The sequence below is a fragment of the Pogonomyrmex barbatus genome, unplaced genomic scaffold, assembly GCF_055798465.1.
Source record: "Pogonomyrmex barbatus isolate J1 unplaced genomic scaffold, ASM5579846v1 scaffold3, whole genome shotgun sequence".
Lineage (NCBI taxonomy): Eukaryota > Metazoa > Arthropoda > Insecta > Hymenoptera > Formicidae > Pogonomyrmex > Pogonomyrmex barbatus.
In genome coordinates, this window is record NW_028297127.1 from 22,098,226 (window position 1) to 22,116,204 (window position 17,979).

Genomic DNA, 17,979 nt, shown 5'->3' on the forward strand with positions numbered 1-17,979 from the left:
ATATACATTTATCGTATTTTGCTTGGAAATGCGAAAATTAGTACCTTAATAGACTTTTCCTGCCGCGAAAATGGAAATGTTAAACTGATTATGTGTTCATTTTCTTTATTTTTTTTTTTTTTTTTTTTTTTTTTTTTAAATAGATATATGGTACGCGAAATGTCATAGCGTCAAAGCCCATTAAGTGGCACGGTATTCGCCGTCCTTGTGCGACTTTCGCGACGTATATTCTATCCGCGCAATCAATGGAAGTGACTGATGCGTGCGCCCTATGCATGTAATTCCTTAATGCGGCGGGTCGCGTTTCTGGTTGTCGCACAATTTGTCTCCCGTAGGGATCGTCCGTTGAATTTCGACGTCAGAATCGGATATTTATGACACGGTCACGCTTCGCTTTATGACATTTCCCGATAGCTCGCGACGGGTAACGCGCGGTTAAGGGCATTGCCGGATAACGCGTGTTACGTTCGATCGGACATGCCCGCGATCCGATATTCATTTGCGGCGTCTGGAACAGCACGTTGCAAAGCGGATACGGATATCCGAACATAGAAATATGTGATGTATTTTCTAAATTCAAAAATAATGATTGCTGAGTTATTCCACCATCCTTTCGGATTTCGCTTTGATCTTTTTTTTTTATTTTTTGTAAAAGGAAAAAATGAAATTGCTTTTGTTCTGTTTTTTTTTTTTTTTTTTTTTTTTTTATTGCGAGTCTTTGCTATCACATAAATTAAATTTGCATTTGAATGTTCATAATTTCCATTCCGACCGCTATTGGAAAAGGAACGTACCTGTTCTGTGTACGCCGACTTTATAATACGGATAGCGTATACTCAGGCTAAGAAAGGACTCGAAGAAAGTTGCGCAACAATTACTCACTTGTTAAGCGTACCGCTAATAAGCAAGAAGCTTGATTTACCGGGTGCCCCAAGCACTCCCGTATTTTTTCCCGGTTGCATATTCCTCGAGGAATTTGGAGTTGGCTTTTTATTGTCTGCCTTTATAACTTTGAAATTTTTTCAATATTAGATGTGTCCCGATAACTTAACTTCTATATTAAGATTCTAGCAAAAGCATAGATTACTTGAGCGAAGCAGTGAAGAAAATACTTGGTTCTAGAGACACTCTGTACGTCGAAAGTATAACCGGAAAGTAAAACCGGGAAGAAATGGTAAAGGAGGCTAGCTAAATAAGATGGTAAAACATCTGTCTTAATTAATCCTGTAAAAGAGGTAGTAAAAAAAGGAGAACTTATTGGATCTTTATATAAAGCTAAATAAATGTTTCTTTCGGCGAAACGCTGTTTTCCGTTGGATATTTGTGAATATATCTAAATTCGTTTTTAATCGGGCAAGAGAAGCACGTTCAACGAGACATTTTAATATATTAATAATTTAATCGATCGGTTATTCATCCACGATGTGCGGACTCTGCCAGATATGCGTGTTGCGTAACTGCAACGCACCGTTCAAATTATGAATTGGCTGATTTTATTTCGATAATTACCGACAACGTGCCAGAAAATATAAACTGCTCCATCGGATTGAGTGCATTACGGATATGAAGTAAATAAATCAATATCACTAAGTTTCCAAATGACATCATATCAGCATAGAGAGCATAAATAAATAGGTTTTCCAAAATGTTCTTGCAAATTACCGAGATCGATGCGATAGTGGATTGCCGATGTTTATATTATCAACGAATCATCGAATTAATGCCCACGAGCAAATAGTTGCGCGATGATTCTTTAATGTTCATCGAATATTTAGCAAAACGAATGCTACGTAACGATGAATTATCCGCACAATTTCCGCACAATTCAAATTTAATGACTGCAGCCTGCATTTATCTCTTCATTGGTCTCGAGGGAAATAAATATTTCGAAAACATGATCGATATCGTTTTGTTTTCGTTCGTGGTCTTATATATATATATATATATATAATTTTATATATATATATATATACGTTCACCACGTTGATGGTGATGTCTATCTCGAATTCAAGTCCCAAACCGTTTCGTTTGGCTGGCGATGACTAAAGCTTTTTCTACTTGTATCACCGGCATCTCGCGTTTCAGCCTAGAGTTTTCATTTTGAAATGACCTCACTCTACGCTCGACCCGCTCTTTTTTCCAGTCGCGTCGCTTGTTTCACGCTTGCAACTAGCAATGTTCCCCGATTACGTGAGGTGTGGGGGTTAAAGTAACGAGAACGTCGCGTTTTGTCCACGCTTTGTATATTTCTGTGGAAATTACAGGATGTTATTTGAACACTGTGATGTACGTTTCGTGTTGCAGTTTGACCGGCAGGTCGAACAACAAAACCGACGATGAATCGCGCCGGTTACCTGCAATAAGCTACCGATTTTATAACTCGGATATATTCGACCGCGTGATAAAAAAAAAAAAAAAAAACTTATTCAAAAGTTCGAGTCGAGTGATTCGAGAGTTGGATTATTAATCGCTCATGCTTGCGCAACTAACTTGTAACTTGTGTGCAACGAAACATCCGTAAACAAACTTCCGTCTAAACAGCCCGTTTTGTGTTTGCGCAAAAAGAACCTCCGAATTTCGTGGCGACGTTAGACCGGGCACTCCGCATAACTATGGACCGGATGCTGCACATATTATAACTACGCATGCCAGTACACGTTTGAAGGAGCAAACACGGATCAACAATCTCGCCATGTTTGTTGTTGGACAATGTTGTGTCTCGAACTTTTGGTATCACGGGATTTTGTGTCGGTCGAGCGAATCTCCGTGAACCGGCGAGTTACAGACGGCAGACGGGAAACCTATTTTGTTTCGCCACGGCGGTTCCGCGATTGAGATTCACGCACGGGGATACCAAGAGCGTCTCGATCCCGCTCGGTATTCGCAGCATATCCGAGCACGAGGATCCAATAAAATGGTACGTTTAGTTGCCCGTTACTGCGATAAAGCCTAGTCGCGAGGCATCAATTTTTCAAGATTGAGACGAGACGAGAAAATTTCTCTGCCTTGCCATACCCGTACCGTTCCGTCTGCCTCCCAACGAAAACGGCTGCGATCTCGTACAGAGAGTATCGAAAGCTGCCGCTTTTCTACAGATTTCTATAATTCAACATATGCTTACTCAACACGTGCATTATATATTTTATTTCAAGAGCTTTTGTTATTTCAAAGAACTTTTCTCACAAAAACGCGCCGACCGACTAGTATTTTCGCTAGTATCGATTTTTTTGACGTAAATTAGAGAGGAAAAGTTTTCGTACAAATACACCGTCATTCGCTTTCTGATATTTTAATGAAATCGGAATTAAAAGTTTATTAACGTTTCTTAAAAATGTCAATCACAACGTCGATCAATAATGTAGTGTTTGTACAAACGAGACAAATTTAAATATTTGTACGCAATTGTATAAAAATACGAAAAATGTACGTACATCCACATATGTACGTGGCAGTGATCAAAGCGAGTGGAGGATAAGCGAGAGAGAGAGAGAGAGAGAGAGAGAGAGAGAGAGAGAGAAAGAAAGAAAGAGAGAGAGAGAGAGAGAGGGGCACGGCAAACGAGTGTTCATTTTCTTTCTTCCTTCCAGTACACGTGGCGTATCCGTAAAATTGATAAAGTTTCGCGAGAACTTTTATAATACCCGGTCGTGGAAGAATGTTCAAGTATATACGAGCTGGCAATTTATGTTGCGCCAGATCGCGACGCTCTGTCCCGAAGTCGGCCGTGGGCGGGCACGAGGTCCGCCGCCTCGAGTCGTTGTATGCACCTACGTGGATGCAGGCTGTTTATCACACTTTCGAGGGAGGGTATAACTGTCGTTAAAATCGTCCTGTGATCTACATCACAAAAGATTCGCCGCCGTCGCGCAGTTCGGCATCGCGCGCGCGTATCCGAGAGAGCGTTCGGCCGCCGAGCCGGGCTCCCTTCGTCGTTTCCTTCCTTCCTTCCTTCCTTCCTTCCTGGCCCTGCCTCGACCGGACTCCTCCCAACTTTGCAATTGTAATCAACGATAACGATTCCGGCACCTCGTTCTACTATTCGCGCGGAATAATTCTCGCGAAATGCAAAATCGTCCTGTTCCAAGGGTGGGCGGTATTTAAAGCGTCGTCCGTGGAAACGTCTCGTTTCTTTTTCAGGCTTTTTCGTTACTTCCCGCACGTTTCGTGCGCGCATCAAGTTAAAACTTTGTGGCTCTCTCGCGTTGCGAAACCTCTGCGAAGCCGCTTGTACATTGAGTATCTTAGTAGTCAATACTAACTATGTAGGTATCACCGATGTAGGTTTAGCTTCGCTTAAAAAGTTAAGCGGCTAATGGATGACCGAAGTTGGCGAGTTGCGCCACCGCGTTTTCCGCTGTATGACTTGACGCAACAATACGACGTACGACGCGCCCGTATCAACTTTGCCGAGTTCGTCGGAAATATTGCGTCGAAACTCCGGCAAAGTTTCGAAAGCGGAATATACGCCAGGTTACATTAAAGCGTGGCTGCTAATACGGCCGTAAGTTTCATACGTTTGATACTGGTGCAGCACGCGCGCTATATGTGCGAACTGTCAGACGATAAACACGAGACGTGTATATGTGCGCTTGAATGTCGAAGCGCGACGACGCCGACGACGCCGACGACGACGACGACGACGTTGTTTTCCAAAAGCGATGCCCTACTTCTTCGCCGCGCGTCGACGATGGATTCGTAAATTCGTCACGGTCTCGCCCGCGACGAGTCGAGTTCTCCCGCCAGCCACGTCACGGGGAATATGTCGTGAGCTAACTGCCAACGCTGCCATCGCTGCTGTCGACGATATTTGGCCTCCCGTTCGACCGAATTCCGAAACTTCCGGTCGATGTCCTTTGGCGCGCGTCGTCTCGTGACTAAACGACTGCGAATCGACGTGGCGATAAGTTTCCAGCGTGAGACGTCGATGGTTTGACGTGACATCGTCCAAACGGCAGTGGTGTGTCTTGTCGGTGCAAGGAAATACGGTACAGTCGAAGACGACGAGGAAAATAGATTTTCACGTTATCGCGCGGAGCGCTCGCACCAAACGGGAAACGGGATTCGCTTTTTAGACCGAGAGGGGAGGGGGGGGGGGGAGTCTAATTTACCACCGTGGCGCGGAAGACGGGACTAATTGCAAGAAGGGCGGGTTACACCGAGTAGACGTCATAAATCTCGCGTCCTTCGCGTTTGCAACGGCGTGTTTGTCGTTACGGCGTAATTCGCGATTATCCGTCTGCCATTGTCGTCGTGACGTCGATTATAACGACGAAGAGCGAGAAATTTGTCTGCTGGCTTGTCTCTCTCTCTCTCTCTCTCTCTCTCTCTCTCTCGATAACGATGTCATAATTATTAGGGATAATTTCAAGCGTGAGCAGAGATATACATATACATATAAACGCCGCCCAGGGGGAGAATGTATCGCGTGACTCAGTTGACACGCACATATCAGTCCGAGATGACATTAGCCTTCCCCCAAGGAAATGTCCTAGTCAGCGCGTAGAATGTTATTCCTGCGAGACGGGCGGATCCTTTCTAAAGCGCGTCATATCGATTCGTCGTCGAGAACATCGTTGTGCTTGTGACAGTTCAGGAGTGAGACCCGCGTCTGCTGCTTTTCTGCGAGAAAGGCGGAAACGCGACTGCGAATCTCTTCTCAGTGTCCGTTCCAGTTCGATTGCCGAATGCCTACTTCGATTTGCGAGAGCGATCCCGTCTTTCTCGAGGATCCTCCGAAGTCTATTTTATGTGGGGGCCTCGAAGAACGTACCCGCATCCCTTAGCGCGATAATTCTGCCGCGAAGTTTCAAAGGCGGAAGGAGTGGTGGGCGCGGGGTCGTTTGCAGGAGGGGGAAGAAGCCGCGCGGGAAGGGGTACGTCCCGCTCGTAAAAATTAAGCTCAAACTTGCCGTTAACATTCATAATACGGAGCGACTTTGCCGAAACTTTGCCGCCGTATCTCTTTCCACCGTTGCAAAATAGGTCAGGATCCATTTTGCCGCGTTTCAATTATGCGATAGCGCGCGAACTTTCGACTCTCTGCTCGATGGTAACCAAAGGACGATAAAATACTCGGCATAATCGAGCGATATTCATCCTTTAACGGTACGACAAAGTTGTCCCCCACCGCCTGCTTGATATTTGAGACAGATTGTCCGCCTCCGTTTCTCCATCCTCGTCTACCGTCCGTCCAGCCCTTCCTCCCTATCCTCCCTATCGTCTACCGTCCGTCCATCCGTCTACCGTGCTGCGCGTTCTCCAACTCTCGCCGGAGCAGCTTCGTGACGCGCCCCTTGACTTTCTCGCGTTACGATATCCCCGAACGCTCGGTTCTCTTCTCGGTAAGATGAACACACTTTACGATCCATTTGTTCCGCTACCGGGATGCCCCCGGCCAGCTACGCGTGTGCGCTACAACTCCAAGCTCACCTGCGGGTGATAAACGGCGAAACGTGGCGAGACGCATTGCCATCGCGATAGAATGCACGGCGGAAATTGAAATTTTGACGGGACATGGGAGGTGCCTATAGGAGAAAAGCTCTCGGAATACGGCTTCGTTCACGAATATATAAGATCGTACGTCATAGCCTGATCTCGCGCCGCGAACACGTTCCACGTCGATAAGTTATTCCCGATGATGCCCGTCGTCCATCTAGGCCAGGAACATTTCCGATCGATTTACGGTAAGACAATATACGTGTAAATCTACGCGTTTTCTCGCACGGACGGAGAGATTTCTACTCTCGGAAGATTCACTTTGAATTATCGCGAGGAAATACAGCTTTTCCTTACTCGATCGTATTATTTCATATCGCAGACATGCAAAATTTGAACTCACTTTCCATGAAAGTGTACGTCGCTTTAAAGCCTCTCGAATGGCGGGATGACGTTACTCCTTGAAACTCCAAAGAGAGCCGCGGACCGTTGCTCATGATGGGACGCGGCGGTGTTTCTCCACAGAATGAATCTATTTTGTCCTTTTTTCCATCTATATGCACGAATGCAACCAGTGAATCGACTCCCTCGCAGCTGAAACAAAAAATAATATATTTGTAATATTATATTTTTCCCGTGTCATTTTATACATTTATATACGCATCATTTTCAAAATTAATTATTTTATTCATTTCGAGTGCATACCTGCGGCTGAGTGCAACAACTAAAATTTGATACTTTCGTGCGTGATAATTATTGCGGAAAACCGACAATTTCCATATAATTTCAATAATTACAATAATTGCAGATAAAGTATCTCGTCCCTTGACGATCAGTTTATCATGTAATATTCCGTAATAATGAAAAAGTAAAGAGACGAAATTACACGGAAATAGAATCTATAGAAATTTAAGATTTTAAAGGAAAAAAAAAAAATATCTGCGTGTAAAATAAGATTTTATATTATTGAATGATTTTTGGGGCTGCAAAATTGTAACTTTCGAGTTTGTGACACTTTCACGCGACGTTAATATTTAGTTTAGAAAATTGTCGAATGTTAACTGTCCCGCAACATTGAGCAGTCACGTCAGCGTTGTTGTTTCGATGTTGCAGCCTTCGTTACGCGTCACAAAACAATATTCGATAGGAAAAACTTTTCATTTCCGCGACAAAAGACGCTCCGCCACACCGGCGGGACTCGTATTTCCATTCGCTTCTGATTTCACGTTCCGTTAGAACACAAGGAACAAGAATCAAGATATATTTGTCCCGGTACGCGCACCAGAGCGTGTACTATAACACGTTGCGCGCGTTTGTCCAATTTTATATTCCGTGCTTACGACACCGCTAGCGAACTTTGAACGATAACTCGACACCGAGTTGACATTTCTCGAGTCTGGACTTTCATTTCGAGAACGCACATTTCGAGAAGCTGCCGCGTCTATCGCGAAAATTATCCGTTGCGATCCGCTTGTTGAATTTGAAATGCCGAAGAATTACAATCAACGATAATCGCTTTCGTTACGTATACATAATACGATATTTTTATCGCTCATTAAAATCATAGGGCATCTCATGTTCAAGATAAAAAGCTTGCAATCATTGCAAGTATTTGTGTGCCGAAAGTATGAAGTGGTATTATATTATATAAAAAATGTTCAAAGATAGAAATGCAATATGATCAAATATTTTTATGTATTTGCGACTGCTGGACCACATACCAAATATTTGAATTGGTTACGTTGGAGTCTGCATTGCACTCATCAACAAATATGCTACAAGTGCTATCTCGCGAAAGGTCCTTGAAAAGTAATGAAAATCACGTGGACAAAGGCTACTATGCAGCGAAACACGTATAAGTTGTGCTATTGATCGCTCTTTCTCTTGGAAATATATTTAAACTTATTTTGAAACATGACGCGTTAAAAACGTAGAACGTTGCGTACATTACATACGTTATAGGTATTTTTATTTGATCCAATGATAAATCTGATAATAGCAAGCACAAGATGCAATATCGGAAAGTATATTCTCGACGAGAGATGCATTTCAAGCAAAGAAAAAAAGTTCTGAAAATATGTTATATATTTTAAATTTTCGGCCTTTGCGGTTCACGTCAAGTATATAATTACATATTTTTGATAAATTATTAAAAGAAGCAGCCCATTTTTGTTTATCCATTTTTTTTTTTTTTTTTTTTTTTTTGACAGGATAATATGGCAAGCTTTAAAGGAAGGAACACTCATGTTAAACTCATTTTCGTATAAAAGTAACCTCGTTTCCCTGCTGCGTTTAGCGTTTGAGCATTCCTATTATACGCCTCCTATTTGAACTTAACGTGCCGTGGTTTACTGTATCATTACGCAATCGTCCCGCGGGCACAATTCACAATGGATGGCTTTTAACCAGCCAATTTATAATTCGCAAGATATAGCAAGTAGAGAGGCAACATACAACACACAATAAAGAATATTATTTGCGAGCGCGCAGCCAGGCCTATGGCTATATGTATGATCATGTGCGGTAATTTCGTACATGAACGAGCTGGCATTACTGCATGAATGTACGACCATATGCTCGAAGGAAAATTTCGACCAATCTGCTCGGATGATTGGACGGAAACTGGAAATCAGGAAAATCAGATGACGACACGGCTGCTCTCCGACGTGTTCTATTCAGAAGAAATCCCTTTAGCATTTGAATGCACTCTCGCATTCTCCATATGCATTAGAGCAAGTAGATATCTTACCATCTGTTTTATATCTTACAGGATAGAATAACGCGATGCGGTGTGACGCTTGCATTACTCTACAACATGATATATTTTCACGTCAAGCAACATTAAGTGTGATACATAATATTATTTTTCCTTTAAATCTGCTCGTGTATATCATGTAATTTTAATCATACTAATAATAATTATATTAATAATAACATGTATAATATGTATTATAACACTTGTTTAGAATTCTATCGTTGTGCGTTATTTTGTCGCCGTTAAAAGCGATATTATAATCATAATGTTATTCATATGTATAATATTATTGTAATATGTGTAATATTAATCGTAGCTTCCGGAGTTTGTTTCATTGCAATTACAAGGTAAAAATAAAGAATTTTTCATAAATGAAAAATCTCTTGTGATCGCTGTAAAGTGCACGCAGATAATTACATATGTGTGTGTGTGTGTGTGTGTGTGTGTGTGTGTGTGTGTGTGTGTGTGTGTGTGTGTGTGTGTGTGTGTGTGTGCGTGCGTGTGCGTGCGCGCGTGCGTGTGCGTATGTGTGAGGAGCAGGAAAAGTACCATTTAAACGTCAGTTAAATAGTATATGCTTTAAATGGTATATGCAAACCCTAATTAAATCTTGCTTAAGATCAACCACTCGGAAAATGAATGAGAGAATAAGTGATCACGATGAACACAATTGTCGGGGAACCATTGTATCGCAGCGGTTATCCGGAATGTCCTATGCTGATCTGTCTCTCTTCAGTCATGACGCCGAGTTTCTCCTTTCAATCTCTGCACTAAAGGAAGAAACGTTCTCGGTCGATCTTCGCTGTGAAACATGATATCCCCGGAAGCTTGGTCAGATTCTTAAGGATAAAAATCTTTTGTCGAATTCAAATAAAATTTCCTGCACCGGTAAAGTGACGATGCAGTTTTACGTATACGAATGTAGGCGAATTTAGGCAAATGGGTATTGACCTGGAAAGGAGAGAAAAACGCGATGTGCGTAAACGTGCCAGAAAATTTCGAGACAACAATTTTACCGCGCATTTGTTGAATTGAAAATGTAATTTCTCCACATGTTCGACGTCACATAATTTTCGAAAATAAAAGGCACAAAACATTGACGTATAATGCAAGAATAATAAAAGTACCAACTTTATGCTTAGGCTAGCTTACATAAAAAATTTTATATAAAACTTTGAAATTGCACTTATCGTACTTCGATGCGGAATAGACATAGTTTAAAGATAGAGTGAGCAGTGTCTGTTATGATGGAAATACATGCACTTGGTAACATATGCCTTTTGTGTCATAAGAATGGATCGAGGGTGCTAGACCCTATAATGATATGTATCGTAAGAGTTGCGCTATTACCAAACACAATGATGTTGAGTGTATTCGTCAAAACGGAGCACTGGACGGAGATCCGGCACGACATTCAAATTGATCGCGCGACTACTGTAGTCTTTCACAAAAATAGATGGAATTTTCCAAGAGATATATCCGCGTACAATAAAAATTTGATAATGAAATCACATTTTAATACTAGATTTCTATTATTCTATTATATTGTATTATATTAAAAAATAAAGATTATAATTACAATATAATGATCTTACTCATTTGGATTGTTTGGCGAATGAAATAGATTCAAGTCCTGGAATACCACCTGCACCCGTTCCTTTCCTCTTCCTTGGAAGTCGTATGTACAGTGTGTCCTAGGTGGATAAGGGTTCGGGTATCCAGGAGACATAACTACGCCCGTTTTTGTTGAATCGCTGTTGTAGACCACGTCGCAGAGCGATGCTGTAACAAAGAGAGACGTACGATGACTTAACGAGCAGCAACAGTCGACGAATAAAAAAGGAATCTAACGAGAGTAATTAATTGACGCACAGCCAAAGGAAGAAAAAAGGGCCAATTAAATTACGCGACAGCTTCTTTCGTTGCCACCCTCATCTTTTTCTACTGAAAGATACGTTGTACGAATTAAATTATGAATATTCCGTGTTTTAATTGCAAGTGCTTGCGCATCGACGCCTGCTATAATATGCAAACGAGTACTGGCTCTGCAGTATCATCAGGACGCGTTGCATAAAAATGTCACAAAGACTGCAAAAATATGATAATAATCATGGCGCATATTTATTAGTTACATTAGCGAAAATAAAATATTTCAAATTAAGATATATATATATATGACAAATTTTTGGAACTTCGCTCGTTAAAAGAGATAGAAGATATAACGGTAAATATAGAGAGAATTCTTATTTGTGTTAGCAACGGCGAATAATTTTAGAAAGAAGCGGCTCGTTTATTCATATCAAATAAATTAAAATTGTAATATAAAAGATATTTCCTATTTCTAGGCTTGTCGCCCTTCTTTTTATAGTTCACCGTCTTTACGCGTCTGCCCTATTCGCATAGCGTTAAGATTGAACGAGTCTCCTCACAAGGAGGAAGGTACGAAATTATTTAATGTGATAAATATCTTAACCCGCTTTGCCGCGTATAACGGCACCGCGATTGTAGCGCATATTCGTTTCGAGTCTCTACGCTTTAATCTTCCCGACAGTTATTAATCTTTTCGTAATTTAACGCCAGAATCGCTGAGGTACGCTTCGCAAGATGAATCTTCCGAAGAAATGCCGTCATTAGGCAACCCTTGGCGTTACGAACGTAACGCGTGAGCGTGCGTACTTGTATATTTTCTCGCGAATATATTTTCTACGTTTCTCTCTCCTCGTAGTAAACAGTGCGCTGTTGGTCTATACGTAAACCATTCTGCAGTATGATTGAAAAATTTTTAATTATCACGCCGTGCGTTCGAACGTACTATTTCGAAATTACCTTGCTATCTGGGCTCCATGTACAAAAATTACGATAGAAAGAATTGTGATCTACAACAATATATATATATATATATATATATATATATATATATATATATATACAAATGACATTAGTCATGATAGTCGTATCTGCGATAATTATCGTGCATTACCTCCCTGCAAATCGCTCATACGAACCATCGCGTATAGTGTTAACTTACCGTTGACTTGGTTCAGAAACTGGCCAGCGGTAATTAATATTGCTACACGATGCGTATAATCGGGATGCTGAAAAGCTAGCTTGGAGATGTAATAATGCATCGTTGAATACGGGACTATCTCGTAATTCATCGTTTGGTTGCGCAATATATGGTTTCGATATGTGTTCGCACGCGAAGAAATTCGATAAAACTGTCATTTGGCCAGGGTCACCGTTGCTGCAATCTCGCGACTCAAAGCCGACACGAGGCCGACAATGGCTTTTATCGAGTTTGGAAAAAGTAACGCAATATCTTCGCTGGGCAGCTACCTTAACGATCTTCGGACTCACCCTAAGCTATACAATATATATATATATATATATATATATATATATATATATATACACATATACTTTTTCGAGTGCTAACGAGAGAGGATATTTGTATCAGTTGCGATGCAGCGCTTCTAACAGTTGTGCTCGAGAGGGAAAGCCATTGACAGCAACAAGGACTCGGATGCACTGAAACTGGAAAGGCGCGAGATATCAATCCGTCGTGTCTCGTCGTCAGTCATGAATGTTGTATGAGTGTTTGTATCAGAAGCGTACTCATCTCGAACTTTGCATTGCTACGAGAATATTGGAAATATCGTTCGCGCTGTACTCGCGTTCTTCCTTTTTGATCTGTTCTCTTAACGTCATTTTTAGCTCGATTTCCGCTTTGAGACTTGTGTCTACAGTAATGTACGTGACATGTGTTAAGGAGATATATATATATATATCTAAATCTATATCCGTTGAATATTTCAAGTAGCATAAAGATTTTTTCGAGTAAGGGCGTATAAAAAATTCAATATTGCTATATTTATTCTTATCGTTAGATGGAAAAATTGCTGCATCCCATTAATTTTCTCTATCATTTCTTGGTCGTTTCGCCAATGCATAATTTTCACTCCGATGGCATATTATTGGAAATGTCGGACTGGAAATGTGCATTATGCCGTGCCATAATGGCCACTGCCGTCTAAAGCTTTCTTATTGTTGAGCATTGCGTGGTGCCGTATATATCTGCGGAGAAACTTAGGAGAATGCGCACGCCGCAAAAATAAAGAAAGCAGAAGGTAGAAGCGGACATTACGATTTTGCGGGCATCTAATGTCGTGAAAATAGTATGCAATGGCTTTGCACAAGGCGAAGCTATGTTGACCGTGTATTTAACGATATTCGATTAAAAGTACATTAACTCCGTGAAAATCAAAAATCGTTGCTGTAAGTTAATTATGTAACGCACGCAATTGCTCTTCCACTAATTGCTTTGCTAGATTTATCGACAGCTTCTACCTAGGATTATAAAATTTAAAAATTACAATTTGTAATTTTCCCATTGTAAATACGTTATTTATACATGTCAGACTTTTTATTTATTTACGTCGTCCGGCACGAATATCGACTTTTGAACATCGTTTGTAAGAGAAGCCAAATAATACCGGGAAAGGCTAGGCACTGGGAAAGAGATGCGCGGCAGAAGCGGCAAACGTTTTAATTTGCATTCATGAGCCGTGCTCTCAAAATTCTTAGAGTCACCAAGTATTCCAACTACGTCTCCCGTTATATTTGGGAAACGAATTCACTTACGGCGATCAATTTCTATACCGGCGAAGATACCCCGCTGTCAGACGTGGCTATTTCGGCGAGAGATTGGCAATCGACAGTTTTTACAAGAGCGATCGTTGCTTACGTAAACTATCATATATTACGTGTGTGAGAAGAGGAAATGGTATTGTTCGAATTTCCGTTCAACTTTCATACGCGAGTTGCGATGACATATGTCAGTCACGTCCTAATCTGCAAAATGTCGCTTGATTAACGCTTGAATCTAAAACACAATGCAATTTCACAACTGCAGTTGCTTTAATAGTGAGAAAAGAACTCACATAGGAAGCATTATTCCTATGGTAACGATTTCACAACCGTGCTACAACCGTTTTACAAACTTCCGCATCATATCACGTAATTGCACGTGAGTGCAACACACACAGAGTAATGCACGACATTGCGTGGCGTTGCCGGAACAGTTTTAAGCTCGTTTCACTGGCTGGTGCGAGATATATTTGCGGCAGTTCACCTGCGTGGCAGGCGGCCAGCAGCTCGCGCGGAAAGGTGCTCATGGTGCTCATGGTGCTCATGGTGCTCATGGTGCTCATGGTGCTCACGTGGTGGCGTGTAACGTAACGTAAAACCGTTGACAACCCGTTGATCCTCAGGTCTTACCACAATCGCGGATTTCCTAATTAAACAGCACATTTAGCCGGGAACAAGCGAGTCAGCACTGCCGCCGGCCCGGCGGGTATTAATAATTTACGAACTTTGTTGAAATTAATTTGAACGCCATTTGCGGGCCGCGTCTTGGCGGTAAGTCCTGTCCTAACTCCAGGCAGATTTAAGCAACTCTGCCTTCTGCCCACCCATATCCGCCCCTCACTCAGCAGAATCCGTACCGGGAATATATATCCGCGTGGGGGATTTCCGGTTCCGCTCCAATGATGAACGTTCATATTTTCTTGCGCATTTTGGCGTAACCGCGAATACGAACATCCGCGCGCGGTGCATGCTCGTAGCAGTAGTTGCCGCCGATAGCAAGAAGTTCACATCGCCCCGCCCCTATGGAATTTAATTTAGACTTTAAATCGGACTTTTTAGATATCTTTCCAGCCATTTCAAAGCAACGATGAATCCCGCGAAAAATGAAAAATTACTTTTCTCAATTGCACGATCTATTATATTATAGATACGGAGGATCGATCCTTTTGAGCGTAATACTGTAAATATACAGTTACAGAAATAAAATTATCGAAAATCCGTCGAAAATATTTTTTTCGCTTTCCCTCAAAATTTACGGAATCTTTCTTTATTTTTCAATTCGCGTTCGTAAAACATCAAGCGCACTCGTAGAAAATATATCAAGTTTCGTATATATTCAATATAAACTTGAGTTATGGTCGTGAAAAAAATATCACCGATCAATCTTTCACGTCGCATTAGTTTGCTGCGATACCAAATGTTTTTATAAATAAGAAAAGCCATCGGTAACTTTTTTAAAATAGCTTTTAACTAATAATGTCGCGCGTACGTAAGATAATTGATTAATTGCAGAGCTTTCCAGACAATAGCGTCTCATTGCATAAGCGTTACTAAGTGCTCTTTAATGCATGCTTTTTTTTTCGCCTCTTTACGTCTTTTTCTGCACGATGGCGAATAGCTGCTACGAATAGATGAAGATAAAAAAGATGTAGCCTGCGGCCTAGAAAAAGGTTATCACCTACTTTACTGGCTAGCGAGCAGCTCGTTTATCGTTTGCAGGCGCGTTAAGTGACCTTTGAGATCTCGCAAGTTCAGCATACTTTATTATTTGGCAAAGGTCAATAGTTCAGCGTTAATTTTATAATAAACCACATCGAGAAAGTACGCGTGCGTCTAATATCATTTCGATCTATGTACTCTGTTTCTTTTTAAGAAAATAAAAAAATTTCGTAAAAATGTTATTTTGATAATTGACGATAGAACATCGAAGAAAAATATTTTGTAAATGTTACGAATAATAAAAAAGTTTAATTCACAAATCCATTTATCGTCGAAACTAAATCGTCGTTGAAATGTTTCGACGGATTTCATCGTCCTTAAAAATCTATTAGTTTGTATTAGGTTGTATACTGAACATTTTGTGCGCGAAATCTTTTTCAATTTCTTCAAATTCTGGCAAAAACGATAATCAAAAACCCTTCGAGTTTTGCGGGTGACAAAAGTCCATACTACAATGAACTTCTCGCTGTGACGCGATCGACAGCGTCTAGTGCAGACACAATCGACGGATTCGGCGGATGGTCTCCAAGTTCTTCGATGATATTTAATGTCATCGATAAGACAGTTAAGCGGGGCATGACGCACGCCGGAAACAGACCGGCACGGGATCTTTACCGGGGAATTTCGCGAGATTGGCGCGGTGCGGATAAACCGATGGTTTTGTCTCGGAAACAAGTCTGTAGAACACGTCGGATCCTCCGTTGAAGAAAACGAGGAGGAAACGAGACAGAGAGGCAGAGGACGGACGAGCTTCTCCGCCGTCCCGGAGAGGAGATAAGGGTGCCGGGGACGAGTAAGGAAATGAGAGAAGAGAGAGAGAGAGAGAGAGAGAGAGAGAGAGAGAGAGAGAGAGAGAGAGAGAGAGAAAGATAGAGTTGCGGAGGCAGGTGCGGAAGGAAGGCAAGGGACGAGACGAGCAGGAGAACGGAAGGCAACTTACTTAACGTTGCTACAAAATGGAACGGTAACTAATTCCGACTAGGTCGGCTGATTTATCGGCTTTTCGCACCGCGTCGTCGCACTTTGTCGCTGCTTTCCCGATGACTCCGCCCGACCTGTCTCGTCGTCTCTCGCCTCTCTGTCTTGCCTCCCGCCTGGCACGCCATTCGACACGATCCCATTCGCGCGTCTGTCTGTGTTGTGCTGTTTGCGTCTCGTAAATTATAATTACATTATTTTCCGCCTTTGCAGGTATAAGGCAACGGTCCTTCGTCTCACCCCCCCGCGCCACGTTTTTTCACGCGTTCGTCACTGCTGCTGCCGCCGCCGCCGCCGCCGCCGCCGCCGCCATCGTCGTGGTCTTTTTTCGTCGCCGTCGTGACCAGTTTCCTCCTCGTTTCGCAACGGTCGAATATTTTGATCGATATCGTTTCCAACATTCGATCGCCATTTCCATTAGCTGATGAGTTTCTCTCCCGCGTACAATCGGGAAAGAATAGAAAAAGTTCGCGGACCAATGGTATAGGAACGACGCCGTAGAGGGAGAGATAAATTCGTGCTTTATGCGACGGGTTGTGCCGGTGCGTTAAAGTCAATGAAATATTTAATCCTCGCGCCTTACTCGTGTACCCTTTTCGTACCGGTGCATCCGCGTCTTACACTCTCGAGCGTCTCTAGCAAAAGCCTGGACGTGAATTGATTGCAAAACAATGTTTCGGAAACCATCGATCTTAATTTTACCGACGAATTTATATAATTTAGACCGAGAGAGAATCTCAATGAAAAATTGAAGCATTTAACTTTTTTCCTGCCCAATCGGATCGATATTCGTCGGACGTGTCTTGAGATCGGTACATCGACCCCGGCGTATGATTCCGTAGGTGAAGTATCCATCATCTATCAATGCCAACAAGCTTGCGCGTAGTTCGTCCATCGAGATCTCAATTAGCGACAATAAAGCTCGTAGTATGAATGAACCGTCTGCATCAACGAACCGCATCGCAACTTCGTAATCCTCAAACTCGGTTATAAACTTAATCCTTTCAACGGTAAGCCGATGCAAAATAGTCGTTACACGATGTGCTCAATGTAGTCAAATGACGTGGAAGCACCAACTAAGCAGCATATGCATGGTAGTCGCGCGCATCCGTCCGCGGCGTTGGAAGTGCAATCAAGAACGATTCTTTAGCGATGACAAGATTTAACACGGAAGAAAACTGCAGAGAGGCACTGGTGTTTCACTGGTGACATATCGCGACCGTACCAAGAAACTAATTACCATAAAAAGAATTACTCTATGAAAAAGTATTAAGTCCAGGATATATAAAATCTTTTCTTTCTCTAATCTCACCTTTTTCCGCCAGTCGTAGCCAACCGAGGATGTAATTTATCTCAAAAAACCGCAGAAGGATTAAAAGCAGGTTGGAGAAGAGACGTCTTTTCGAGAGATAATCTCTCTATATATTTCTCGCCGATCGATATGA

General features: G+C 42.0%; 1 protein-coding gene across 2 annotated transcripts in view; it reads right to left on the minus strand.

Annotated features, from left to right (window-relative positions):
• Positions 1 to 17,979, minus strand: part of Sol1 (CUB domain-containing protein Sol1) — a 233,314-nt gene that overhangs the window by 15,956 nt on the left and 199,379 nt on the right. For both annotated transcript variants that reach the window (XM_011645907.3, XM_011645905.2), the window contains exons 9-10: positions 10,786 to 10,972; positions 6,839 to 7,029 (exon numbers count right to left, since the gene is read on the minus strand). In XM_011645907.3, coding sequence (XP_011644209.2) covers positions 6,839 to 7,029; positions 10,786 to 10,972 — 378 coding nt within the window. The remainder of the gene's footprint in view (positions 1 to 6,838; positions 7,030 to 10,785; positions 10,973 to 17,979) is intronic.